Here is a 23,901-nt window from a genome sequence, read left to right as displayed (position 1 = left end):
TTTTCCATGACCCCTGACCTGAGTGATGTAAACACGCTTCCACGTGCACGTGCATGACGTGCGTTTACGTTCTCGATCACATCAAAACAAAAATGTTGTGATTGAGACTGTCTTGAAGAGAGTACTTAAACGAAATTATGGCTCTTGAAGTGTTACAAAAATCAGTTGAAGCTTTGCTGGGACCTCAGGGATTCGAACTTCACCCATTTAAGGTATTATGGAATAGCCATGATAGCTTTCGGAATGTAATCCGGCGTTTTCAGAGGACATGGAGGAGCAGTTCGCCACGTTCGCCATTACTCCTAGAACTATGACTGAGGCTCCACGTAGTGGAGCTCCACTACGTGGAGCCTCATAGTTCTAGGAGTAGTTCGCCATTACATGCATAGGCCTAGCTGGACGAGTTACCCAGCCCTAAATTTTATCATTGGGTTGCCGTCTAAATGACAACCCAATGATAAAATTTAGGGCTGGAGGAAGTTGTTCACTAATAAAACCAGCAGCATTGGCAGGTCCGAAATTTTTTTTCGAAAATGTGTAATTTTGTCCCAGTTACACACTTACTTGGGGAGTGTGTGGCCTAGTGGGTAGGGTTCGTGACTCATCATGCTCATGATCAGAGGGTCCGGGGTTCGAATCCAGCCGCTGGTCATATATCATGTATATTGTGTCCTTGGGCAAGGCACTTAACCCCCACTTGCCCCTCTCCACCCAGGAGTATATATATGGGTACCGGCATTAGCTGGGGAGTAACCTGCGATGGACTAGCATCCCATCCAGGGGGAGTAGAAATATTCTCAGTCGTTTCATGCTACTGAAACCGGAGATAAACGCCGGCCTGATGAGCCACATTGGCTCGGGACAGACTTTACTTTTACTTTTTACACACTTCAACTAGAATTCACCCAAACCTTGCCTGGAATAACCACTACACAGGTCCTTGAAGTAAAAAAAACGATCCACGATGAAGATTCAGCCTACAATTGCAGCGAAAAAAAGGAGGCATTACCGACATCCATGCGGTCATGATGATGTTTGTGCACAAAAAAGCGCTGTCGATTACCCTGCGCAACACAGCGAACCATCAGTCACACTTGCCAACTGCACGGCGTGGCGTGGCACCCTACTGCCGTGATGCGAGTGAAGCCTCATACTAGTGCAGCAGTAGTGCATCAAACAGTTGTCTGCCCAACTACATGTGTAGTTGGGCAGTCTCGAGTATTGTTGCCCAGCCAGGGCAGTACGTCTTATCAATAGATGAGGAATTCCTCAACTATTGATAAGGCCACACAAAAAAAGTCTCCGGTTTCTGGTATGGAGCTTGCCAAAAAAGTGGTGCGGCGACGCGGCTTTTTTTTTTTTTTACCTGATTTTTTTTGCCTCAAATGTCGGCTGATGACTGCAAATGGTGCCCGACTAAACTTAGTGCAAATATATGGGAGTCCAGAGAGGCCACATAAAGCTTATTTTCGATCATAACCTCATCCAAAAACACGTTAAAATTGTGGAGCAGCAGGATTCCAGTCAAACCAGTGAGTTTGGCGGTTTTGAGACATCATCTTTCATTGAAAAAAAAAACGTTTTCATTTTGCCGACGCGCATGGCTATACGGCGACACGCGCGCATACCAGAAACCGGAGACTTTTTTTTTTTGGCCTATACTGCCGCAACAAATACTTACGACATTTATAGTAGGGATGGTGACATACTTGGGGCGTAACATTGCCACTCAGCAGCACTCCAGACTAAACACCATTGAATTTCCAGAACATTGGTCTTGGAGCTAGATAAGCCAGTGCAAATACATTCCTGAATGTCCGCGCCCACCTATATACAATGTAGTCATAAAGTTGTGGTAATGGGGCATCCCGTAACTTGTTCTTAATTATTCCTGTAGCACAGTACTGCACCCATCATTTTCCTTGTTCTTTATCTTTGCAGATAGGCTGGTACAACGAGAAAGTCCAATCAATTTTCTACCTGCCGTACCACAAGGATACAATAGCCTTCTGTGTTCTGAGTACTCCTTCTATGTATGAGAAGGCCTTCCTACCCTATGTCAGGTCACTCACAGCGTTAACAAGCAGGGACCCGCTAGATGATTGTGTGGCACACCAGTACCAATGTCTGAAAGAGGTTTGGGCCAACTAAACAACATCAAAAACTACCCACTGCTAATTAGCCCCATAAATGAGGCTCGGATTGCCTCTGTATACTGAGTTCCACCTTGGAGCATATAGGCCTATGTTTATAGCTCCATGGTCCCACTGCCACCTGTTAAAAAAAACGTGTTGGAAAATGTACTTTTTATAAATATAGACTTTTTTCGACTTTGTTTTTGATTTGGAAGCATACTTACATACAGGGAAATCAAATTTAGCATTCAAAGTTATTTCGAAGGAAATCTGATAATGGTTACCCAAAATAACATGGAAACTAGAAATCGTTGAATGCCCAACTTACACGTAACGTGTAGTTTTCTATTGTAATCACTGCAAGCTTTTTAACCAAAAATAAAGTTGTATAAAAAAGCCCACATTTTCACACATCAGTCCACATTGCTAGTACCCACTGTTGTCTTTTCATTATCAACTTTTATTCCTTAGAATCTTAAACGTCCAACAATATTCAGGCCCAAGCTAGTCAGTTGTTACATGTAAATATTGCTTAGCAATTTGCTTGTTTTTTATTTTGTACAGCAAAGATTACATACATGTTGCAATCTGTGAAATAATCTTAAAAAGTTAAATTTGTCTTATGTTTTTGCAATTTAAGGAAACTGTTCACTGCATCACCACAAATCTGACTCAATTTCAACTGAAACTTTTGTCAGAGTTACAGACTATTAAAATGAACTGTGTGACAAGGGCATTTCTTGGTCATTGTTTATCCTCCCATTAACTGTGACTCTTCTTGTAATTTTTTTAATTGTGATAAACATATTTACAACTTTAAACCTTGCCATTTTTTATATTTAACCCAGAGTCTTCCAGATTACAAAATTGAGACCATCCAAGATTACGAGCTGCATCCCAACAGGAGACCCAAAGTCCTGGTCCAGACAGTGGGCCATGTTGCTGGTGCTGCTTATTACTACCAGAGATCCGACATGAAGCATGATCCCTGGGGAGAAAAGGTACTGCCCCAAGTTAGTTGTGCAAAGAATATGCCACGTGCGCTGAGAATGTGCCAGTTTCTTCACTGTATGATTTTACTTTCAACAGATATCACAAAGCTTCATAGGTGGATTTAAAATGCCAACTTTGACCCTCCTACTATTTTATACAGTCACAGACCGTCAAAATTTCCATCCATTTCCTCTGCTATATACTTTTAATAAATTATATATCAAGCAAGCACTGTGACTCAAATTCAGTCAACAGACAAAGCAGTTAAGTTGTGGGCACAGCTGGCTGATCCATCACCCAAAGTCAAAGTAAAGCTGTATCAAGTTTACATAAATAACCAGTCAATCCTGCTTCATGTAGGCTAGGAATTCTTAAACTGTTGAAAACAGTCACTTGATTGATTTTGACTGAAATGACAACTTGGCAGTTGGCATGGAATGTATTGCAATAGGAGGGATAATTATGTTGTATACAGGTATTGGGTTTTTGCCAATTGCCAACATACTTTTTTATTTTTTTTTATATTTTTTTTTACGTCATCTTTAGTGAGGGTAGCTCCGATCAGTGCAGGGCACTGCTTTCCATGGAGGCCGTCAATATGAGAATATGAGACCCATTATGTAGCACCTTTAAGGGTTACAAGGTGCAGCGGCGCATATTGCAGCCACTGCCAGAAACAACGGGGCAAACCCCTTCTCTTAGCGATAAGTGTTACTGGGGTCTTTAATGTGCATTACACAACACACGGGACCTACGGCTTTACGTCCCATCCGAAGGACGAAGCAATAATGGTTAAGTGCCTTGCTCAAGGGCACAAGTGTCCGGTCCCGGGCTCGAACCCACGCCACTGTTGCCTCTGAAACACCAGAGCATGAGTCTGGTGTTCTTAACCGCTAGGCCATGACACTCCTACTTTTATAAACAAATCAGCATTCCGCAAGGGCTTGCAAGAAAAAATCACAAGCTTACTCAGGTGAGACTCGAACCCACAACCTCCTGCTTACTAGTGCAGACGTCTGACCACTCCGCCACCAAGCTTGTCGGGGTTGGCTGGCCAACCAGGTAGCAGCGAGTACCGCAGCAAAACTTTTTATAACATGGAATTTGCATTGGGGAGATGAACACTCTACATTTTGTTTTTGGTTTTTAAGATTTGTTTTTTTCAAAGACTTAATTTCGGCTTCTGGGTCACCTCTGCTTTTAGATTCTTTCTGATGCATGTTATGCCCCAAAAAATAGAAGTGATGCAAGCCGAAGTCCATGTACAGCTGGAAATGGAATGGCATAATTATTCCACTATTTGCGACAAGATCATCACTGTTTTTCTTCAGTGTTAGCTTAAATATGTTCAACTGTTTGTCTTGCATACAGAAAATATTTGGCGTCAGCATCCACCCAAAGTACGGAGGGTGGTTCGCATTCCGAGGCATCCTTATCTTCCCCGAGGTTCAACTCCCTCTGGTGCAGAGGGATCCTCCTAACGTGATCAAGACTGACGACGCTCTAAAATATCTCCTGGACCAGTTCAACGACAACTGGAAGGAGAACAAATACAGGGACTGCATCGATGTCGTGGAACGGTACTCCCAAGAACAGATTGAATATTTCATGACCCCACCGTCCCAGAGGGGGAAGCTTCTGGGGTTCTCTGCTGACGAGACGATAGCTGAAAGCGTGGCGGACCGCTTTCATTAACAGTGTGACTGGGTTGAAGCAGTTGCCAACAAATGTGTAGAATTCCAGCAAATAGACCAACTGGTACATTAACCCTCCTAGTCTTCTGCACTTCACAACCCTTCCAAGTTTTGCGAAATCACTTTTGCCTATAGAGTTAGTACCCACACTTCAAATTCGTTTGAGGTACTCTGTAGAGTGTCTGGAAACCTTAAAACCCTGCACATAGTCATTTGTGTGCATGCTTATACTAAGCTGTGGGCAAGCAAGCAGATTTGGTCACATTTCACTGCTCTCCAAAGTGCTGTTTTTATGCAGTGACTCCATGTCCTTTCACCTGAAACTGATGACCTGCAGAGTTTTAACCAGTTAATGTCAGACGACGTGCATACAGGCAAAGGTTTTGCGGTATTCGGAACGGACAATGGTTAAACACGCAATGAGCGAGGCAGGAAATATCTGTCGGCGACCCGCTTGTAGCAAGGGAGGCCGGAAATATCAGGGTGTGCTACCCGCAGATGATAGCCTGAACCTGTCTGGCACCGAGGTTCATGAAAAACAATCCCGCGCCTGGGTCCGGTCAATGTCAAAATAATCCCGGCGCGAAATGGTTAAAGGGTTTTACATATTGCTCCGAGTATTGACATTCCATTAAGAGAGTTACACTTGTTGACTTGTTAGCACAAGTGCTACAATGTCATATAATAAGGGAATAAATGTGTGCTTTGGAGGTTTTAATCACTCTGTTTAAGACCGCTTTGAGTCTGGGTGCTGATAATTACCTGAGCCGAAGGCGAGGGTAAAAATCAAAACTTTCGGGTAAAAAAAACCTGATTTTGTTCAACAAGCTCACTTTATGTTTTTTGAAACACCCCTCTAGCTAAATAATGGAGTGTCTGGCTCGCGAATAAGATGTAAACAACTCCTTTTATGGAGATTGACGCGCGCGTCGCTCATACTGCGCGATGTCGCGCAGAATGCACCTGGGGCGTTGCGTTGTGAATTTAGGACTATAAAATACTGACTCACTGGTAGTATTGCGCATGCCTACGTGAGGATTGTGAACATTCAACCAATAAAACGGTAAGAGGCACTGAATTTTTAGGAGTCCAAATTTCACGTGACACTGGAAAAGTCTTTATCATCCGTTTAAGACTGGCCACGTGACGAGCTCTCGACCAATAGGAATGGGTAAACTGTCTTAGGTATTTATGAATGTAAGTTTAGAACATTATATAAAATTGTTGGGGGCTGTTTTGGGCGAAGTATATGGAGTTACAGACAGGGTGGTTCCGGGCGGTGCAAGGACTAAAGGGATAATCTACTTTAACTTTAGTTTGTGAAAATAGTTACTTGCAATAGTGGCAGCATAGTTTTATCTGCTTGGCTTTCATTTGGTTTGCTAACTTACACTGTATTTTGACTATAAATCTTAACATTGGGTTTTGCCCTTCACTTATTAATTCTCTAAGTACTGTACTACATTCACTTCCGTCCAAGAACTTGTCAAAAAAAATCACAAGCTTGCTTTGATGTGAAATCTGCTGGTTACTAGTGCAGACGTTTAACCACCTGAATTTAATCATGCAAGTTCAGCTGACCTGGTCAAACCTACTCCCCAACCAAAAATTCCATCCAGTGAGTACTTTTGTTAGAAAATTGTGCATACATGTAGCAAATCGCCATTAATTTTGTATAGAAAACATGTCAGTATGGCAATGAGTGAAATTTTGTTAAACAAAGTCAAAACTGCCTAGCGTTTTGTGACAAGACTCGCACAAAAAAACCTACTGCTGTCAATTTATTCTGTCAACTTGGCACCCTTGCCATGCTTGCTTGAACATGTGCACTACATGTATGTCTCACATGTAGTTTAGCAAATGACGATTTAAAAAAAAAATGGGAAATTTTATTTATTTATTCTCATTGTATTTCTTCTGGGATTGAGGTAATTTTTTTCACCAGTTCGCATCGGATGATGTGTATAAATGATTTTGCGGTATTTGGAACAGATGACAGATAAACACGCAGGAAAAGCGAGGCCGGAAATATCTGTCAGTTACCCGCTCGCAGCGAGCGAGGCCGGAAATATGAGTGTGCTGCCTGAGGGTGATGGCTTCAACCCGCCTGGCATCGAGGCCAAATGAAAAGTAATCCCGCACCTCATTCTGTTCTTGTCAAAATAATCCCGGCGCGAACTGGTTAAGATAAAAGTTAGCAATTATGCAGCCTCCGTGCACAAGTACCCCCTCAATGGTTTCAAAGAGAGAGTTGGGGCAGACCACTGTAATGGCTGTTCAAATGCAGTGCCGTCAGCACGCGACACTCGTGCAAAGATGCAACTTGTTTGCACACACTCAAATGAAGTAAGTGGATCTGATGCACCGTGCCCTCTGGAGACATGCACACAGTAGGGAACAAAAGATTGTATACGTCTCCACAGGGCAATTTCTATAGATAAATACTGTACGTCTCCACAAGGTTTTCACGGAATAGATATATGGATTTTACTCACTAACTAGGAATTTTCAAGGTGGGTTGATCAAATGGTAGAGTTTTAGAAAAGGGATAATAAGTCCAAATTTCAGCCAAGGAAATTAATTTTGGTTAAAATAAGAGCATTTTGAAACTGTACTTTAAAACTCGAAAACTTAAATACACGAGAACAAAGAAATGTCTCCTCAAAGATACAAATTTCAGTAGTGGCGTATGTACTTGTGTATCTCGCCTGTTTGGCAAGTTGTCATGCTTGTGGTACATAATTAAACATCATGTATCTAGCCCAAGAGAAAAAAAAAATTAGCATTTTTGTTCCACAATCTCAGGAGATTATTTAGTGGTGTTTGTAGTTTTTATTACATTTGTATTATTTATTTTAGTTTGTGCTCGACGGAATGAATTTGTTGACTTAAATATAAGTTTAATACTACATTGTATGAAAAATGCAAGACACGTATTTTTGAGTGATTTTCTTTTTATTGCAAAACCTCTGACAATTTTACTCCATAATTAGTACTATTTAAGAGAAATCTAAAATACACACAGTACATGTATGTACATGTAATATCTAGCCACTCACCAAAGGCAAATAATAAAAACTGTGTTTAATTATAAAAAAAAAATTTCAGCTGAATTTGTCAAACCTGCTGTCACCTCCCATCTGATGCAACATAGAGTGTCCATCGGATGTATATTGCACTGGTCTGGCTAAAGTCACCTAATTATTGCGGCTACCTGTCGACTGCCCCACGTATCTGCCTGGGCCCAATTCAATGGCTCTGCTAACGATGAAATTTTGCACTTACAATAACCATTCTGTGCTTACAGAACTAGTGCAGAAATTGTGTTCTATCTCTGTAAGAGCAGAACTGTTATATCCGCTCCATTCACAAGTACCCCCTCACCGGCAAAGAAAGTCCAGTGGGGGGTGACCGAACGACGCCATCTTGCCTGACTGCAACATTTTACTGCGAAGCAGGTACATAGTACAAATCCCCTGGTGTACGTGCGTCACACACAAGGAACGGTGCGTGCGCGTCAACCAGCGAAATGTATGTGTCCCGCCCATGGGGAGTCGTTGCCCATAGGCACATGTGCCCCTGCCGAAATCCTTGCTAACCGTGAAATACAGTAACTGTTAACAAGGAAGTTTTGCATGGTAAGCAAAAATTCTTGGCTCAGAGTAAGCAGATGCTAAACTGGCCCATGGTGCTGTAGGTGGCCAGGTACCTTTTTAAACAGGTTGCCTTAAGCTTAGTACTTTCTAATTTAGAAAAAAAATTTGCTGAACGCCCATGCACCATAAGTGACAGTCTATTCACGTCAATTGTTAACATACAAAATCTTTCTAGAGGTTTCAATAAAGAAATGTCACTCTAATCTATCCGTAACACAATTTCCATTTTTGCTACAACAGCAAACTCTCATAACTTAAACTGTATCCCATGCAGAAAGCGTTAACATAAATAATAGATCATGCACATTCAATATTTCGAGCTTTGTATTTCTGCCAAGCCAAGCTATGTGGCTAAAAAAAAAAAAAATTGCTTCCACCTCTCTATTTGCTTAAAACATGAATATTTGATATTCATTCTCATATAGAGACACCCGATACGATAGAATGTACAAAGAAATTGTGCCTTCCTGTTCGAACCTTTTTGTCTCTCTGTGATCACTATGTTTGCTCAACTGGAACTCGAGCATGCATGCTCACTCATAGTTCCCCAAATTGGGGAACCTCGCGCAAGCCATAGCAAAATAGTCCCGAGAAATAATGACATCACCCTTTGTTTACATGTGCACTCTAATATGGGAGCTTGATGGTTTTCATCCAACCTGGCTCACTTTAGAAAAAGCATGTATGTAAACAAAGAATCATTTTGGCTTTTACCTATGGGATCTGTAGGTTATGAGCTCCCAGTTAAATATTGAGTTGAGTAGCATTCCGAGTTGTGAGATCTATGCTTATGAAGTCATGTATCACTTGTCCCACAAACCACAATGGGCAATCTGAAGCAATTTAGCATTTTATGTGATAACGGTCGGTTCTTGCCGGCCCGTCAGCTCTTGCAGCTGAGATATACCCAGGGCAATCTTGACCAGCGGCCGCAGGACCACCTGTGCGTCCAGCGAGTATTTGGACTTGTCGGACTCGTAGCTATCGATGTACATGCGGATGGTGGCACCGGAGCTGCCGGTACCGCTCAGCCTGAAGATGATGCGCGAGCCGTCTTCAAAGATGATACGGATCCCCTGAAAACAACCAAACAAATGAAGACTGTTTAAAAGGGATTGAATTGGGAAAAAAAATGTTTGATTATAAATCCATGTCATCTGAGTAAAGTCTATCACGATTAAGGATAAAGTGGCTTGCCCAAGGACACAAGATATGGCGAGCACCTGGATTCGAGCCCCTGAACCTCTGATCAAGAGTCACAAACACTAATAATAATAATAATAATAGTGGATATTTATAAAGCGCACGTATCCACCAGGACTGGTGCTCAAGGCGCTGCATCATTATTACCCCTGCTCATTGGGCCAATTAAACATTGCAAATACCATCTCAGCTCCCTGGGGAGTATACAGCTCAATGCAGCCTGTTAGGCGCAAGGAAGCTAATTCAATCACAATAACCATCTCTGCCCTCACAGGTACCCATTTACTCCTGGGTGGAGAGAAGCAATGAGTGACAAAGTGCCTTGCCCAAGGGCACACGCACCATGACCCCGCCAGGACTCGAACCCACAACCTGCAGCTTTACCCACAGACCACGAATCAGTGCCCTTAACCACGAGGCCACAGTACTCCTGCATAAGGTCTATTTTCAAAAAAAAAATGAAGCTGTCGAGACTCGATGACGTAGAATTCACGTCAGATTCGCTGCCTTTGTTTTGAGGAGGTTCCCCGTGAGTTTATGATAATTCCCATCACCATGGCCGAATGGTGGGATTATGCGATAAACAATGAGTTGGGATAAATTCAGAATAAGTCAATAACTCGTAATCGACGCCCCATCAAGTAGATGAGGGGGATTTATTCAGGCAGTTATGTTCAAGATTCTGCCTAACTATCCCTTTGTTACCATTAGGGGGTACTCATAATAGAGTCTATATTCAGCATTGTGATGGTTAGAGTACCAGGGTGGGCAAGAAGCAAAAAAAAAAAACCCAGAAACTGACTGATCACAATGATATACCTTGATTGATCATAATGAAAATATCTTACTAGAGTTACTAAACGCTATCAATTTTGTTTTATTGTTACCTGCTTCTTGGACACAGAGCTGTCAATTGGATCAGTGTACTCAAAGTCGTCCGCCTTGGCAACTTTGTACGTCTTGTCCCCCTCTGCGAACTCGCGGCCTATAAACGTCGCTACTTTGTCTGCATCCACAAGACTGCGTAGATTGGCCATCATCTGCTGAGCTGGTTCACTGTCGACGTTCTCGTAGTCGTACCTTTGAAGCAAAACAAAAGCCCATCAAATGCATAAATAAGGGAATAAATGTGTGCTCCGGAGGTTTTTATCACTCGTTTAATACCGCTTAGAGTCTGGGTGCTGATAATTACCCGAGCCGGAGGCGAGGGTAATTATCAGCACCCAGACTCTAAGCTGTATTAAACAGAGTGATAAATACCGACCGAGCACATATTTATTCCCATTCATAAATACCTTATCCGTAAAAAAATATCAAATTATTCGTTCAAAAAATCCCGATTTTGTTCAACAAGTTCACTTCATGCTTTTTGAAACATCCCTCTAGCAAAATAATGGAGTGTTCAGCTGGCGAGTAAGATGTAAACAACCCTTTTATGGAGATTGACGCGCGCGTAACATGTTCTGCGCGATGTCACGCAGAACGCACCTGGGGCGTTGCGTTTTGAATTTAGAACTATAAAATTCTGACTCGCTTGTAGTGTTGCGCATGCCTACGTGAGGATTGTGAACGTTCAACCAATGAAACGGTAAGAGGCACTGGATTTTTAGGAGTCCACATTTTATTGTGACACTGGAGAAGTGTTTAAGACCAGCTAGCCATGTCTTTATCATCCGTTTAAGACCGGCCACGTGACAGGCTCTCGACCAATAGGAATAGCTAAACTGTCTGAGGTATTTATGAATCACATTTCACAATCAGTTGCATCAGAGCAATTCCAGCGTTATGAAAGGAAGTGTCCATGACAGAGTAAGTCCATGACAGAGCCAATTAACCATGATTTCTAATTCATAAATACCTCAGACAGTTTAGCCATTCCTATTGGTCGAGAGCCCGTCACGTGGCCGGTCTTAAACGGATGATAAAGACATGGCTAGCTGGTCTTAAACACTTTTCCAGTGTCACATAAAATGTGGACTCCTAAAAATCCAGTGCCTCTTACCGTTTCATTGGTTGAACGTTCACAGTCCTCACGTAGGCATGCGCAACACTACCAGTGAGTCAGAATTTTATAGTTCTAAATTCAAAACGCAACGCCCCAGGTGCGTTCTGCGTGACATCGCGCAGAACGCGCGCGTCAATCTCCATAAAAGGGTTGTTTACATCTTACTCGCCAGCTGAACACTCCATTATTTTGCAAGAGGGATGTTTCAAAAAGCTGGAGTGAACTTGTTGATCAAAATCGGGATTTTTTGAACGAATTCCTTGATTTTTTTTTAACGAAAAGGTATTTATGAATGGGAATAAATATGTGCTTGGTCGGTATTAATCACTCTGTTTAAGACTGCTTAGAGTCTGGGTGCTGATAATTACCCTCACCTTCGGCTCGGGTAATTATCAGCACCCAGACTCTAAGCAGTCTTAAACAGAGTGATTTAAACCTCTCGAGCACACATTTATTCCCTTATTAATGGTTTAGAAATATGACCCAAAACTCTGAGTCTGTAATCTCCTTGACCATGACTAGATGATGGATGTCTACTGTTTGAAATTTGTTTTTCAGGTTTATTCACTGGGCTCTAATAAAAGCTCTGTCGTGAGCGTTACATAACGCTGGAGTAATCCCTACGGACGCCATGCTTTTGGATCATAGCAGACCACTAAATTCGAACCCAATAACGCAACAACAATGCAAATACAACACCAGGTCTTTTAAGATTTTGGAGGACAATGTTTTGTCAAGACCAGGAATCATTAATTAAAGGGATTGTACATCATTGGCTTTTGCTGTAATTTTCAGAAATGAACTATTTGAGAGGTTAGTATAATAGATCAAATATTGTTACACTGACATTTTTGAAGTTTTGTGTTCGAAAAGGTTGGAAAAACCAAGAAAAACTAAAATGTTCAAGTAGTCTGGTTCCCTGACTCCACAAATAATAAAATGGATCAATTTATAGATGATGGAAAATTGTAAGGCAAGGGAACTAGTCTAGCTGGCCTGCATCCGTTCATGAACATGTAACCAATAGCAAACAAAATTTGGACTGAAAAAAATGGTAAATTTGGAGCAGTAGTTGAAAAATAGTTAGGTTTTTCCAACGCTGGTCGGCCGACCACCGTTGGAAATGTTTACAAAAATACCATTTACTTGGAAATGACTTCACACCAGGTGCCATAATTTTACAAGATGCTTGAGACTGTCATTTACGAACATCCTAGTAAGGTATTTCGTAAAAACTTGGTAGTTGTATTTTTCGATGTTTGCAAATGTTGTATATTCCCTTTAACATGAACTGATGTCCAAATTTAAATAAAAAACGTTGAATTTGGAACTGCTCTGTTAAAAAAAAGGATATGGAAAATACACTACCTTGTGAAAAAGTTGCGGCCATATTTCGTCCAGTGATCCATGAGGATCTCCTCCACGCTCAGTTGCCGGGCAGCCATGATTGACAGCCAGGCAAGCACCGCCCACAGTCCGTCCTTCTCCCTGATGTGATCGCTGCCCGTACCAAAGCTTTCTTCACCGCACAGTGAGAGCCGGTCGGCGTCCATGAGGTTGCCGAAAAACTTCCAGCCGGTCGGGACCTCGAAGAACTCCAAACCATCGGCCTTGGCTACCCTGGCGGTGTGGGGCAAAGAATCGGCTTGTTACAAAATAAATATGTAAAACCTTCGAAGCCTACTCCTTTTTCAATTGCCAAGTTCTTTCAAAAAGCTATTCGCCTGTGCAGGATGGTTCATTAACTTCAAAACTTACCTGTATTAAAGTCAAAGATTTATATGGCTTACTCATAAACACTGCAAGGACAAGCCTTCGGAACCAATCAAGCGTCTAATCAATGCACAATTTTTGTCCTGTTTTTTTTCTAGTTAATCCGTCACAGGGCAGTTGATTTGTACAATAGCGTGGGGCACTGTTGTCCAATGGTTCAACTCGTGTGCCGTGGTACATGGGTTCGAGCCCTAACGGGGAACATGGTGCTTGTGCTCTTGGGCAAGACACTTGTTTTATTCCTTTACGCTTAGCTAACTAATCCTTTTGTATGCTAATTCGTATCATTAATATTCATTACGTCTGCCAATTACAAACGCTGCGGCCAACGGGTATCGGTCGCCAGGTCTTTCAAATTCTGGCTGGAGACCAGGGAGGAGTCACACATCCAATTTAATATTTTGTTCCTTTTCTTGTTTTCCAGAAATTAACCTCCTTCAGAACATAGTTGATGTGTCCTCTTCTCAATTATTGACCCTGACCACCTAGGGTCACATATGTGTTAAAGACTTGTAAGAGCCAATACCTGTCCAGAGCACCGCTGGTGGGCATGCTGCGTGCCAGGCCCTTCACGCCAGTCTTCTTGAAGTAGGGGATGCACTTGGCGTTGGCGGCAATGACGGCAATCAGATCACTGGGAGTCACAAAGAAGCCATTCTTGCCCAGAATCATGTTGCGGTCCTGGTTTAGCAAAGAAAATAATGAATGTTTTTTGATGCAGCAATTTTGTTTTTTATGCTGCTTCTGAATATTTTTCAGAATATTTAAGAGAAAAAAACAGTGGTGAAGTCAAATCATCCTGTATCATGACAGGTGACACGACAATCAAACGTACTGTAACAGACATTCCTCAGCCATTTCAATACCCAATTACCCTAATTTTTACAACCGTTCTTTGAATGTTTCAAATGATTATGCAAATTTCCACCAGATAAAATTATAATCAAATTTTAACAAGTCATCCAGTCTGAAGTCAAGTATCAAACTGTGACGAAGGCATTCCTTTGTTACTGTCCATCCACTACTACGTGTGACCTGACTGGGTATTGACTTTAGGCCATCAGCCTGGGGGTTTGGTCAGTATCAAATCAGGGCATGAATGATAACAGTGCGCATGCGCAAGGTATACCGCCCCTAGAGTGGTAACAAGCATTTTGATGGACATTCAAAAAAAAAAGGTCGATAACACCCAAAAAGCTGCCACCGCTGCAATGCTATCACATATTTTCCAACTCTGGAGGTGTATACCTTGCCAAAAATTGCTATGATGATTATTCCCCTCATTTGATATCGGTGGCCAAAATTTTGGACCGAGGCTGACGGCCTACTTGTGTGATTTACTTGTGACGGGATTTGTGGTGGACTAGACTAAACCAATTTTCCACTTACCCCGTCCCCATCAAAGGCAGCTCCCAGGCTGTGGATGCCTTTCTTCATCAAGGTCACCAGGTCAGCCGCGTAGGTCAGGTTGGGGTCAGGATGGTGACCCCCAAAGTCTTCCTTGGGGTCACAGTTCACGCATGACTCTGCTGGTGCCCCGAGCTCTTGGCAAACGATGCGCTTGGCGTAGGGCCCAACAACTGAATTCAAACAAAAAGAGTCCAAATTCTTTTCTTTTTTATTGGAATTCACTTTTTTAACACAAATGTGACCGGCTCTACAAAAAAGGGTATTAAGTCGCCCTTGGCATTATTGTGTAATGGCCTGCTCAACATTGAGAGGGTGAAATTTTGTCAAAATGTAATTTTCATTTTATGTCATGAATGTCATCTTTAATACCTACAGTTTCAGGTTTCTTTCACAGAAATGTTGATTTGGATGAACAAAGTGGAAAAAACAACCATTTTGTGTGCATCATTCTAATGTTCTACGACAAAGCCAGCTATTTCAAAGCCTGTTTTCTCAGTTGTGTAATTTGAACTCCAAGGAAGTAATTAATATGCAAATACGTCATATCTCCAGAACAGGAGGGGCTATGGAGCTCTATTATATACCAAATGAAAGCTTACATTGTGGGCTTTCCAACCATGTATATAACTCCATTTCACTTTTTTGCAACATAATACCTTTTTTTGTGGAGCCGGCCACAAATACTTTTTGATAAAACTTTGAGAAAGAAGACAACTTTAACCCCTTAACACCGATACTGTTCGGCTACCACGGCTGCACTTTGAATGGAATGTGTACATGCAGGCACTCAGCCGTTGTCTATGAAACCATGCGGCTATACTGAAGGAATGTGGCTATAGCCGTCCCCCGGCTTACCGCCTTTCATCGAGCCGTGGCTATACCCGTCAGCCGGCATCAAAGGGTCAGTCATCTATTTCACCAACTGTAAAATACTTCCTGTATACCTCGTTAGCAGGCAAGATAAATGAAATGGACAATATCACACAATCAAGGCAGTTTCTGAAAATGTAACAAATTCTCTACAAAATGCAAAAACATAGGCTTTGCACCTTCCCCCCCCCTTTTTTTTCCTTTGCTTCTTTGAGACTTTTCCTTTTCCTTTTAGACATTTGATTACATTTATTTCTGTACTGCGCAATCATGATTATTCCTGAAGTAAATTTATCTGTTTTAGAATAATAGTAGTTTTCACACAAATGCAAAAACCCTGCAAGGCTTAAATTTTTTTCTAAAGCCGATGCTCACAAATCAGGTTGAATTTTTTCAAAGGTCAAGACAAGATGAACCATTGTGATTATAATTTCTACTAGCGATCAGCGTTTTCCTTCCTTTCCCAGCAAAAATGTAAACAATTTCCCTGACCAGCTGTTCTGGATGCATAATAATGTATGGCTTTGAATTGCAAACCCCCCCCCCCCCGAAATAAATTGAAGCAAAAGCCAGTAAATGAATAAAAAACATTGCACAGCTGCAATGTGTACAAACAGCACGTGTTTCTTAGTCGAGTTTGTTGCAACAGCTGCTATGGCCATCATAATTTTTGTTTGTCTAAATATAGGTTATTTATGCGAACATGTTTGTGCGTTACATTAGACTCAAGAGTTCACCCCTTGTTTCAGTTCCGTTCGTCTTCGTTGAATGTTCAAAGATGCAGAGTTTTGACATTTCACATTTTTTCTATTTCTCCCCTGAAAATGGATTTATTTATTAACCCCCCTATGCAAACATGCATTCTGAGCCTTGCTGTTACTTGGGTCTGGCCAAGTGATCATTGGTTTGTTAAAAGTATACCAGGGGAAGTGGAAGGAAACTCTGACTGTTTGTGACTTTTTCAACAGCAGGGGGTTAATAGATAGAAATGTTTGAAACTATAAATACAACTTCACATATTACATGAAACAACATACTGTACCTCCATGCATGGAATTCACAACGACTTTCAGGGATCCACTCAACAGTTTCCTCAAGGCCTCAAAGTCAAAGATTTCTTGCATGAGGGTGAGATAGTCTTCCACAGAGTCGACAACCTGTTTGGATTCAGCATTTAACATTAACGTTTTTATTAGAGGAAGGTCTATTGGAAGAAAGCAACAGAAGAATACCTTCCAACCACGCCCGGTAGTAATTGCAAAAGTTGCTTTCAAGTCCTCACAGATCTTCACAAGTCAATCACAAGTCAATCACAAGTCAATCACAAGTCAATCACAAGTCAATCACAAGTTAGTCACAAGTCAATCACAAGTCAATCACAAGTCAATCACAAGTCAGTCACAAGTCAGTCATAAGTCAGTCACAAAGTCAGTCACAGGTCAATCACAAGTCAATCACAAGTCAATCACAAGTCAATCACAGGTCAATCACAAGGCGATCACAAGTCAGTCACAAGTCAGTCACAGATCAATCACAAGTCAGTCACAGATCAATCACAAGTCAGTCACAGATCAATCACAAGTCAGTCACAGATCAATCACAAGTCAGTCACAGATCAATCACAAGTCAGTCACAAGTCAATCACAAGTCAATCACAAGTCAGTCACAAGTCAGTCACAAGTCAGTCACATGTCAATCACAAGCCAATCACAAGTCAGTCACAAGTCAGTCACAAGTCAGTCACAAGTCAATCACAAGTCAATCACAAGTCAATTACAAGTCAATCACAAGTCAATCACAAGTCAATCACAAGTCAATCACACAAGTTATTCAACTGAAGTGTGACAAAGGCATTCCTTTGTCATTGTTCATCCCGTCACTTGCGCCCTAACCTGTAACTTACATTTGTAATTTGTGATACACTTGTGATTGCCTCCATTACAAATCTGTGATTTTCATGCGCTTATTACCTCAATGGTGAATTGTCGGCCTTCAATGTCAAACTGTTGAGTGCCAAGAGAGGTAACATCCACATTCAGATCAGGGCAGTGCTTGATGGTGGAGATTGTCTTGGTTAACTCGTAGATGGCGTCAGTTACATTGGCTGGAGCAGGTCCTGTATTGACAAGGAATCAATTATAAGATTGTTATAATTTGTGGCTTATTGTGGATCTGGTGCCTGCCCCACAATCAGTATCAATAATGTGTGGATCGGGAACCAGTTTGCTTGCAAACATGTGTTTGTGCCCAAAACAAAAACGTTTTTGCAGAGGGTCGCTGACAACCCCCCCCCCCAAAAAAAAAAGGGGGGGGGGTGGAAAGGAGGTTTTGTTTGGCTGGAATAAAACATTTCAAAATTCACTAGTAGAAAACAATCTCACTTGTTAAAGAGCACATTATTGTTTTGTATGCAGCTTAAACTTTACCCCAACTCCCGAGGCATTTTTTCTAGGACACAACCCCAATCAAGCAAATCCGCCAACTGCCGGCCTCCATGTAAAAATTGCATACAGCCTCAATCCTCCAAAATCCTCCATCATTTCTTGAATGTGGTCCTTGGAGGGGTGACCACTGCCTCAATCCTGCAAAATCCTCCAGCAATCACTGTCAATATGATGAGGCAGAGCAAGTGACATCCTGGAGCAGTGCAGGAGATTTCAAGTACAATTTAGGCCTAAATTTATGCACGGCTGAGCATTAGCAAAACGAAGTCCGGCCCAAGACCTCAACACAGTGCATCCTTCGAAATCAGTCACACACCTTTGCTATACAGCCTCAATCCTACAAAACCCTCCATTTTGCAAAGAGGATTTTGGAAGGTTAGGGTTAAGGACATCATGTTGCGCGCTTTGGTGGAATAATCCGCATTGTTGGGGTGGAGTTGGGGTTGGGGCTGGCATTGGGAGGGGGGGGGGGTTAATTAACATACCTCCATTGGATATGTTGAATTTGATCCCAAAGTCACCATCAGGACCTCCTGGGTTATGACTAGCTGTCAGGATGATGCCCCCAGCTGCCTGCCGCTTCCTGATCAAGCAAGACATCGCCGGCGTCGACAGTATCCCATTCTGACCAATCACAAGCTTGCCAATCTAAAAACATGCAAATGAGATGGCAAACGGAAACGCTCAGACCTAAAATCAATGACAACCCTCACAATGACTGTATTTTCGCACATGTACAATACACTGGATTCCTTTGAACAAAAGACTGCACAAACAGCCGCTGACTTTGTAAAAACGCACATGCCAGCACGTTTTTCTGAGGGCACCAGCAAGTATTTTCTTTGGATTTTTAATTCACTCAAAATCAGTTCCCATTCGATACATTGTAAAGACAGAACTATGTAATGCCAAATAAAAACAAACCTAGTTCGTCGTCCCTGTCCACTTCCTTTTTCCTAACCACAAAAGTACCAGCAAATCTTAATGAGAGGAGAAAATGGAAGAATCATTCCGCCATCCAGGAAATTCGCCATCTTGGGGAAAAAGGGGGCCCCTCCTTTTTAAAAAAAAAATCCGGACAAGAAACTACTTTTATTTTAATGGGCCTAGTCTCTGTCAGTATGTATTTTTTCCCCCAAATATTTACTAGCTTGAGTACTCCAGCTGACATGCTCATCAGGAATTCACATTACCACTATTTCCGTAACATCTGGTAAAAGAAACCAAATATCTTAATATTGAGGACTTATGTTGCAATCATAAGGCCTATGAATATTTCGGTTATTTAATCTTCGTTAGTGCTATTTCAATGGATACTTTAGTTTAAATGTGCCCAAAGATTGATTATTGCAACAAGCAACGGTGCGCAGTGTAGTGGTAAAAAAGTGTTGTGTTTCAAAGAAAAGTCTGAGGTCAATTGAGGTTCGAATCTTGATAAAGTAAGTGACTGATAAATAAATAGGAATTTCCGAAAGGGAAAGATTCCCATATCTGGCCATCACTAATTTTTCCCTTTAGTGACCTATCACTATCAGCCATCAGAAAGTGATTAATATGCCCTAAAGAGTCAAATTAAGCAGGGGAAGTATTTACTATAAATACTAGGAAAACACTTAGTTTTCTCATGTGCACAGGGTGACAAGTGAAGGCCAGATATGGGAATCTTTTTAAGTGGAGACCTAGTAATAGTATAGAAAAAAATTCCAAATGAATTTATTTCCTATTTTTAACTTAACACACCTACCAAATGACCGACGTGACCGAACAAGTACACTATCATCAATTAATCAGGCAATGCCTAGGCCTAATTAATATTTTAATACAGATACAAACAAATCAATTTTCACCCCATTAGCCGCGGCGATCTGGATTATAATCTGCACAGCTGTCTTCATGTAAAACCTGCCGTCTCCGCCCAACAACAGCGTACATCCCTCGCGGGTCGCGCCGTCTATCGCCGACAAAATGCTCTGCACGAAGTTGGCCGTGTACCGCCACGACTGGAAGACGGTGACATGTTTCCGGAGTCCGCTCGTGCCGGGTTTCTGGCCTTCGCACGGGGAGGTCGACTCGCACTTCACGGTGTAGGACTTCGCAGACATCTTGGTGGGGTTATGTGGCTTTCAGTGACCTGAACGTGTAAATAAAACGGTTGTAACAACTCCCAAATTTTATTTTAATCCAGTTCTGAATCGGAGGCGAACACTCTTCCACCGGCACGCACGTAGGCCAGCTACATGCACGATGCACGCATATCTGCATATGGCATGTACGTATGCAACTCGATTCCAAGGAGTCAGGGTATCCATGTCATAACAGTCAGGCTCCGCTAATCACTGATTGGGCGTTTGAAGAGGGCGGGGCATGGGAGTGAAAATGTAAACTTCGATCTGATCGATTTCCACAAAATAAAATATTTTCAAAATTAACGAAGTATAGAATTGCGTTTATGCGTGCTTTCAGTGTGACACAATGATTGGTCCATCAAGTAGGGTAGTCAGAGACACGATCGGGAGTTATCTTGCTGGGGGACGAGAAACAAGGGCGGATCCGGGGGGGGGGGGGGGGGCAACGGGGGCCACCCCCCCCCCAAAAAAAAACCCACAGGGCATCTAGAATCCATTTTGGGGGGGGGGGGGGGGGCCTTAATTAGCGGGTCCCGAATCCCTCGCCGTAATGTTTTGGGACCCACTTTTTGGGCGACCCATTTTTTTTGCCCCCCCCCCCAAAAATTGTGTTCTGGATCCGCCCTTGACGAGAGACATCATATGCGGGGAGGGCCGGGGGGGGGGGGGGTAGTTTATGAAGTCGCTGGTATAAAACAGAACAATACCGCAAAATATTCATATGCTCAGGAAAGCCATTAGATTGCTATAAAGTACATTCAATTTAATAAAAAAAAACCTTCAATACAGACAACAGTTTCATATCTGTTTTAGGTTCACTTTTAATTAATTGACTGATTGACCGATTGATTATTGTGTCCATATATACTTTACAATGGTCATTAGAATACATTTTTACAGCCATTTTCCCCGCATGTTTAGTCCAAGGGCAATTTCGTAAATTCCAGTTTGTTTGTACGTCCGGCCACATGATATTACGGGGCCGTATCGTAAGTCCGACGCCTCATAGGTCCGACGCCTCATAAGTCCGAAATTTCGGACTTATGAGGCGTCGGACTTATGAGGCATAACATTTATTTATTCCGCCTCATTGGTCCGACGCCTCATAAGTCCGACGCCTCATAAGTCCGACAACGGAAAAACGAGGCATTTAATTTGTCGGACTTACGAAGCGTCGGAGCTATGAGGCGTCGGACCTATGAGGTGTCGGACTTATGAGGCGTCGGACCTATGAGGCGTCGGACTTATGGGCCTTTATTTGGTTAGGGGATGCGATTCTGTCGGGCCTATGAGGCGTCGGACTTATGAGCGGACCCCGATTTGACAAGGTAAAGGTGGTAGTAGATTTGTTTGGTCTGTGATTGTTTTCTCTTCGTAAGATAATCACTACCAACAGAAGCTTTATTTCTTATTTTAAATGGGTAGCCCATTCAGTGGAATCCACTGATCTCCCATGGGTCCCAGTATAGAGAAGACAATGTGAAGAAATTACAGTTTTAGAGGTGGGAGGAAAAGCCCAGAAGAGTATTCTGAGGAAAACCCACGGAATCAGGTAGGGACTGAAAACCCAATCCACATATTGACCCAGGCGGGATTCGAACCCGGGTCACAGCGGTGGAAGGCGAGGAAAGTACCGCTACGCCAACCTGACTCCCCCGTAAGCTCAATAAAGACAAGTGTCTGACAATACGTCCGAATTTACGGAATTGCCCCTGAGACATCTTAAGAATTTTACACAGAATGAAAACCTATTGCTGCAATCAATAACAATTACTTATAAAAAAAAAATCAAGTTTATATTTGAAATTCCTTTTCAGTTTCTGTGACAGGTGACAAAAGTGTGTTCATTTTATGTCTATACTTTTATTGTCTTGATGGTACGAACAGGCTTCCGTCGTGTATCTAAACATGTCACAGACTACAGACGTTCAAAACCATTAAAATGGCATAGATTCAAACATTATACAATAAGTGTTTATGTATTTAAACTCGATCTGAACACAGTTTTTAACAGTTTAAAATAAAATACAGATAATCTCATGTATTTGGCAACAACTAAACATCAATATAACACACAAAAACGAACATAATGAATCACGGTAACACTATGTAATAAAATGAGTATTTTAGTAAAATAATTAAATGATGAAAAGAAAGAGATAATTTTAAAATTAATAAATAATTAATATAGTTCAAAATCAGTTAAAATTAATCTAAAAAAACCCATTGATTAATTTTTAAAATGTATTATTTCTAGTAAGGGACCCAACTGTTAGCTAGGATGTAGAACTGAGATCCAAACAATGAAAAAAAAAGTTTTTTTTGTGTATTTTTTTTTTAGGTTTTTTGTTTTTGCGCCCAAAAGTGGGAAGGATGACAAGCAGAGGGGACGCATGCGGACCGCAAGCAGTGGGGTGGCCGTGGCTATGTAGCCCCCCCCCCCCTCCCATGCAGTTACGGCACATCATTTCATATAGTCAACGAAACCTCATAATTTGTCAGTGTTCAAGGCGTGATGTGCGCTATGCCAAATCTGTATGTGTGCAAGGGCGGATCCAGAACATAATTTTTTTTTTTTGGGGGGGGGACAAACAAAAATGTTGGTCCCTCAAAAAGTGGGTCAAAAAATGACGGCGTGGGTTCCGGGGCCTGCTTAAGGGCCCCAAATTCTTTATGGATTCTATAGCTCTGTGGTGCGATCTGAGGCAATTCCTGACCACTTTAACCATTTTTTTTGAGGAAAAGATGGTAGTGCCTGCCTTTATTGCGACGTCAGAAAAAGAATTTGTTTTTTTTTTGGGGGGGGGGTGGCCCCCGTTGGCCCCCACCTGGATCTGCCGTCCAGTATAATGTCTGTCCTCTTCGACAAACCTATCTCTGGTCAGCGTACGGTCCTCGGCTCCCAAACATAATCAAGGGTCTGCCTAATCACTGCACCGGTGAATCACTTGAAATTATAGTGGTCAAGTTCAAAAGCCAACTGTATCATCCATTATCCAACATCAAACTTGTAATTAATATTTAGAAATGATAAAATCAGCTTTTTTGTATTATATCAAGTTCAATTAGAACACTTTGTCAGCGGGAAGTACCTAAAACGTGAAGAACAACTATTTAGAAAAAAAAAACGTTTGAAGTTGAACAAAGAAATTGACTGGAGCAGAGTTTGAACCTGCGACCTATGAATTGCCGTTATGCACAGCTTGATTCCTAATATAATATATATATTTTTGGCGTCGCGAGGGCAAGGGGGCCTGGAAAAGCAACAAGAACAACATCCCAACAAAAGGAGAAATTAAGAAAAGAAAAAAAAGGAAAAAGAGGTGTGGGCGTCTGCAGGGGTGAATGGGTGTGGGGTGGGCAAATGTCCCCCGCCCACCCTCGAAAAAAATTATAAATTGAGAATATGCTAGCGAAAGTACAAGGATTTTTTGGGGGAAATGTGCTTTGCCCCCCCCCCCCCCCCAGAAAAAAAGCCTGGCGACGCCCATGATTTTGGGCGCGTCTTCTTTATCACTTCCCCTTAGGATTACAAAGAGTCATCAGACTTAAAACAAGCTGAGTATACTTTTGCATAGCATTTGTAATTAAA

General features: G+C 42.0%; 2 protein-coding genes across 2 annotated transcripts; one reads left to right on the top strand and one right to left on the bottom strand.

The window, feature by feature from the left end:
- The first annotated feature begins 6 nt into the window (after positions 1 to 6).
- Positions 7 to 5,603, top strand: LOC119723163 (cyanocobalamin reductase / alkylcobalamin dealkylase-like). The gene is made up of 4 exons (XM_038193722.1): positions 7 to 212; positions 1,942 to 2,136; positions 2,984 to 3,136; positions 4,500 to 5,603. Exons 1-4 carry the CDS (start codon positions 138 to 140, stop codon positions 4,821 to 4,823), a joined length of 747 nt encoding a protein of 248 aa, XP_038049650.1. The 5' UTR covers positions 7 to 137; the 3' UTR covers positions 4,824 to 5,603.
- Positions 5,604 to 8,487: 2,884 nt separating this feature from the next.
- Positions 8,488 to 20,453, bottom strand: LOC119723161 (phosphoglucomutase-1-like). Its single transcript, XM_038193720.1, has 9 exons — positions 20,031 to 20,453; positions 18,669 to 18,831; positions 17,710 to 17,855; positions 16,782 to 16,896; positions 14,849 to 15,039; positions 13,986 to 14,140; positions 13,055 to 13,306; positions 10,569 to 10,761; positions 8,488 to 9,554 (listed from the first exon to the last, which is right to left on the bottom strand). Exons 1-9 carry the CDS (start codon positions 20,283 to 20,285, stop codon positions 9,330 to 9,332), a joined length of 1,695 nt encoding a protein of 564 aa, XP_038049648.1. The 5' UTR covers positions 20,286 to 20,453; the 3' UTR covers positions 8,488 to 9,329.
- Between the last annotated feature and the right edge of the window lie 3,448 nt (positions 20,454 to 23,901).

Source organism: Patiria miniata, unplaced genomic scaffold, assembly GCF_015706575.1.
Source record: "Patiria miniata isolate m_02_andy unplaced genomic scaffold, ASM1570657v1 HiC_scaffold_16, whole genome shotgun sequence".
Classification (NCBI taxonomy): Eukaryota; Metazoa; Echinodermata; class Asteroidea; order Valvatida; family Asterinidae; genus Patiria; species Patiria miniata.
The sequence above is the reverse complement of the archived record's forward strand: the minus strand, read 5'-3'. Positions and strand labels throughout refer to the sequence as shown.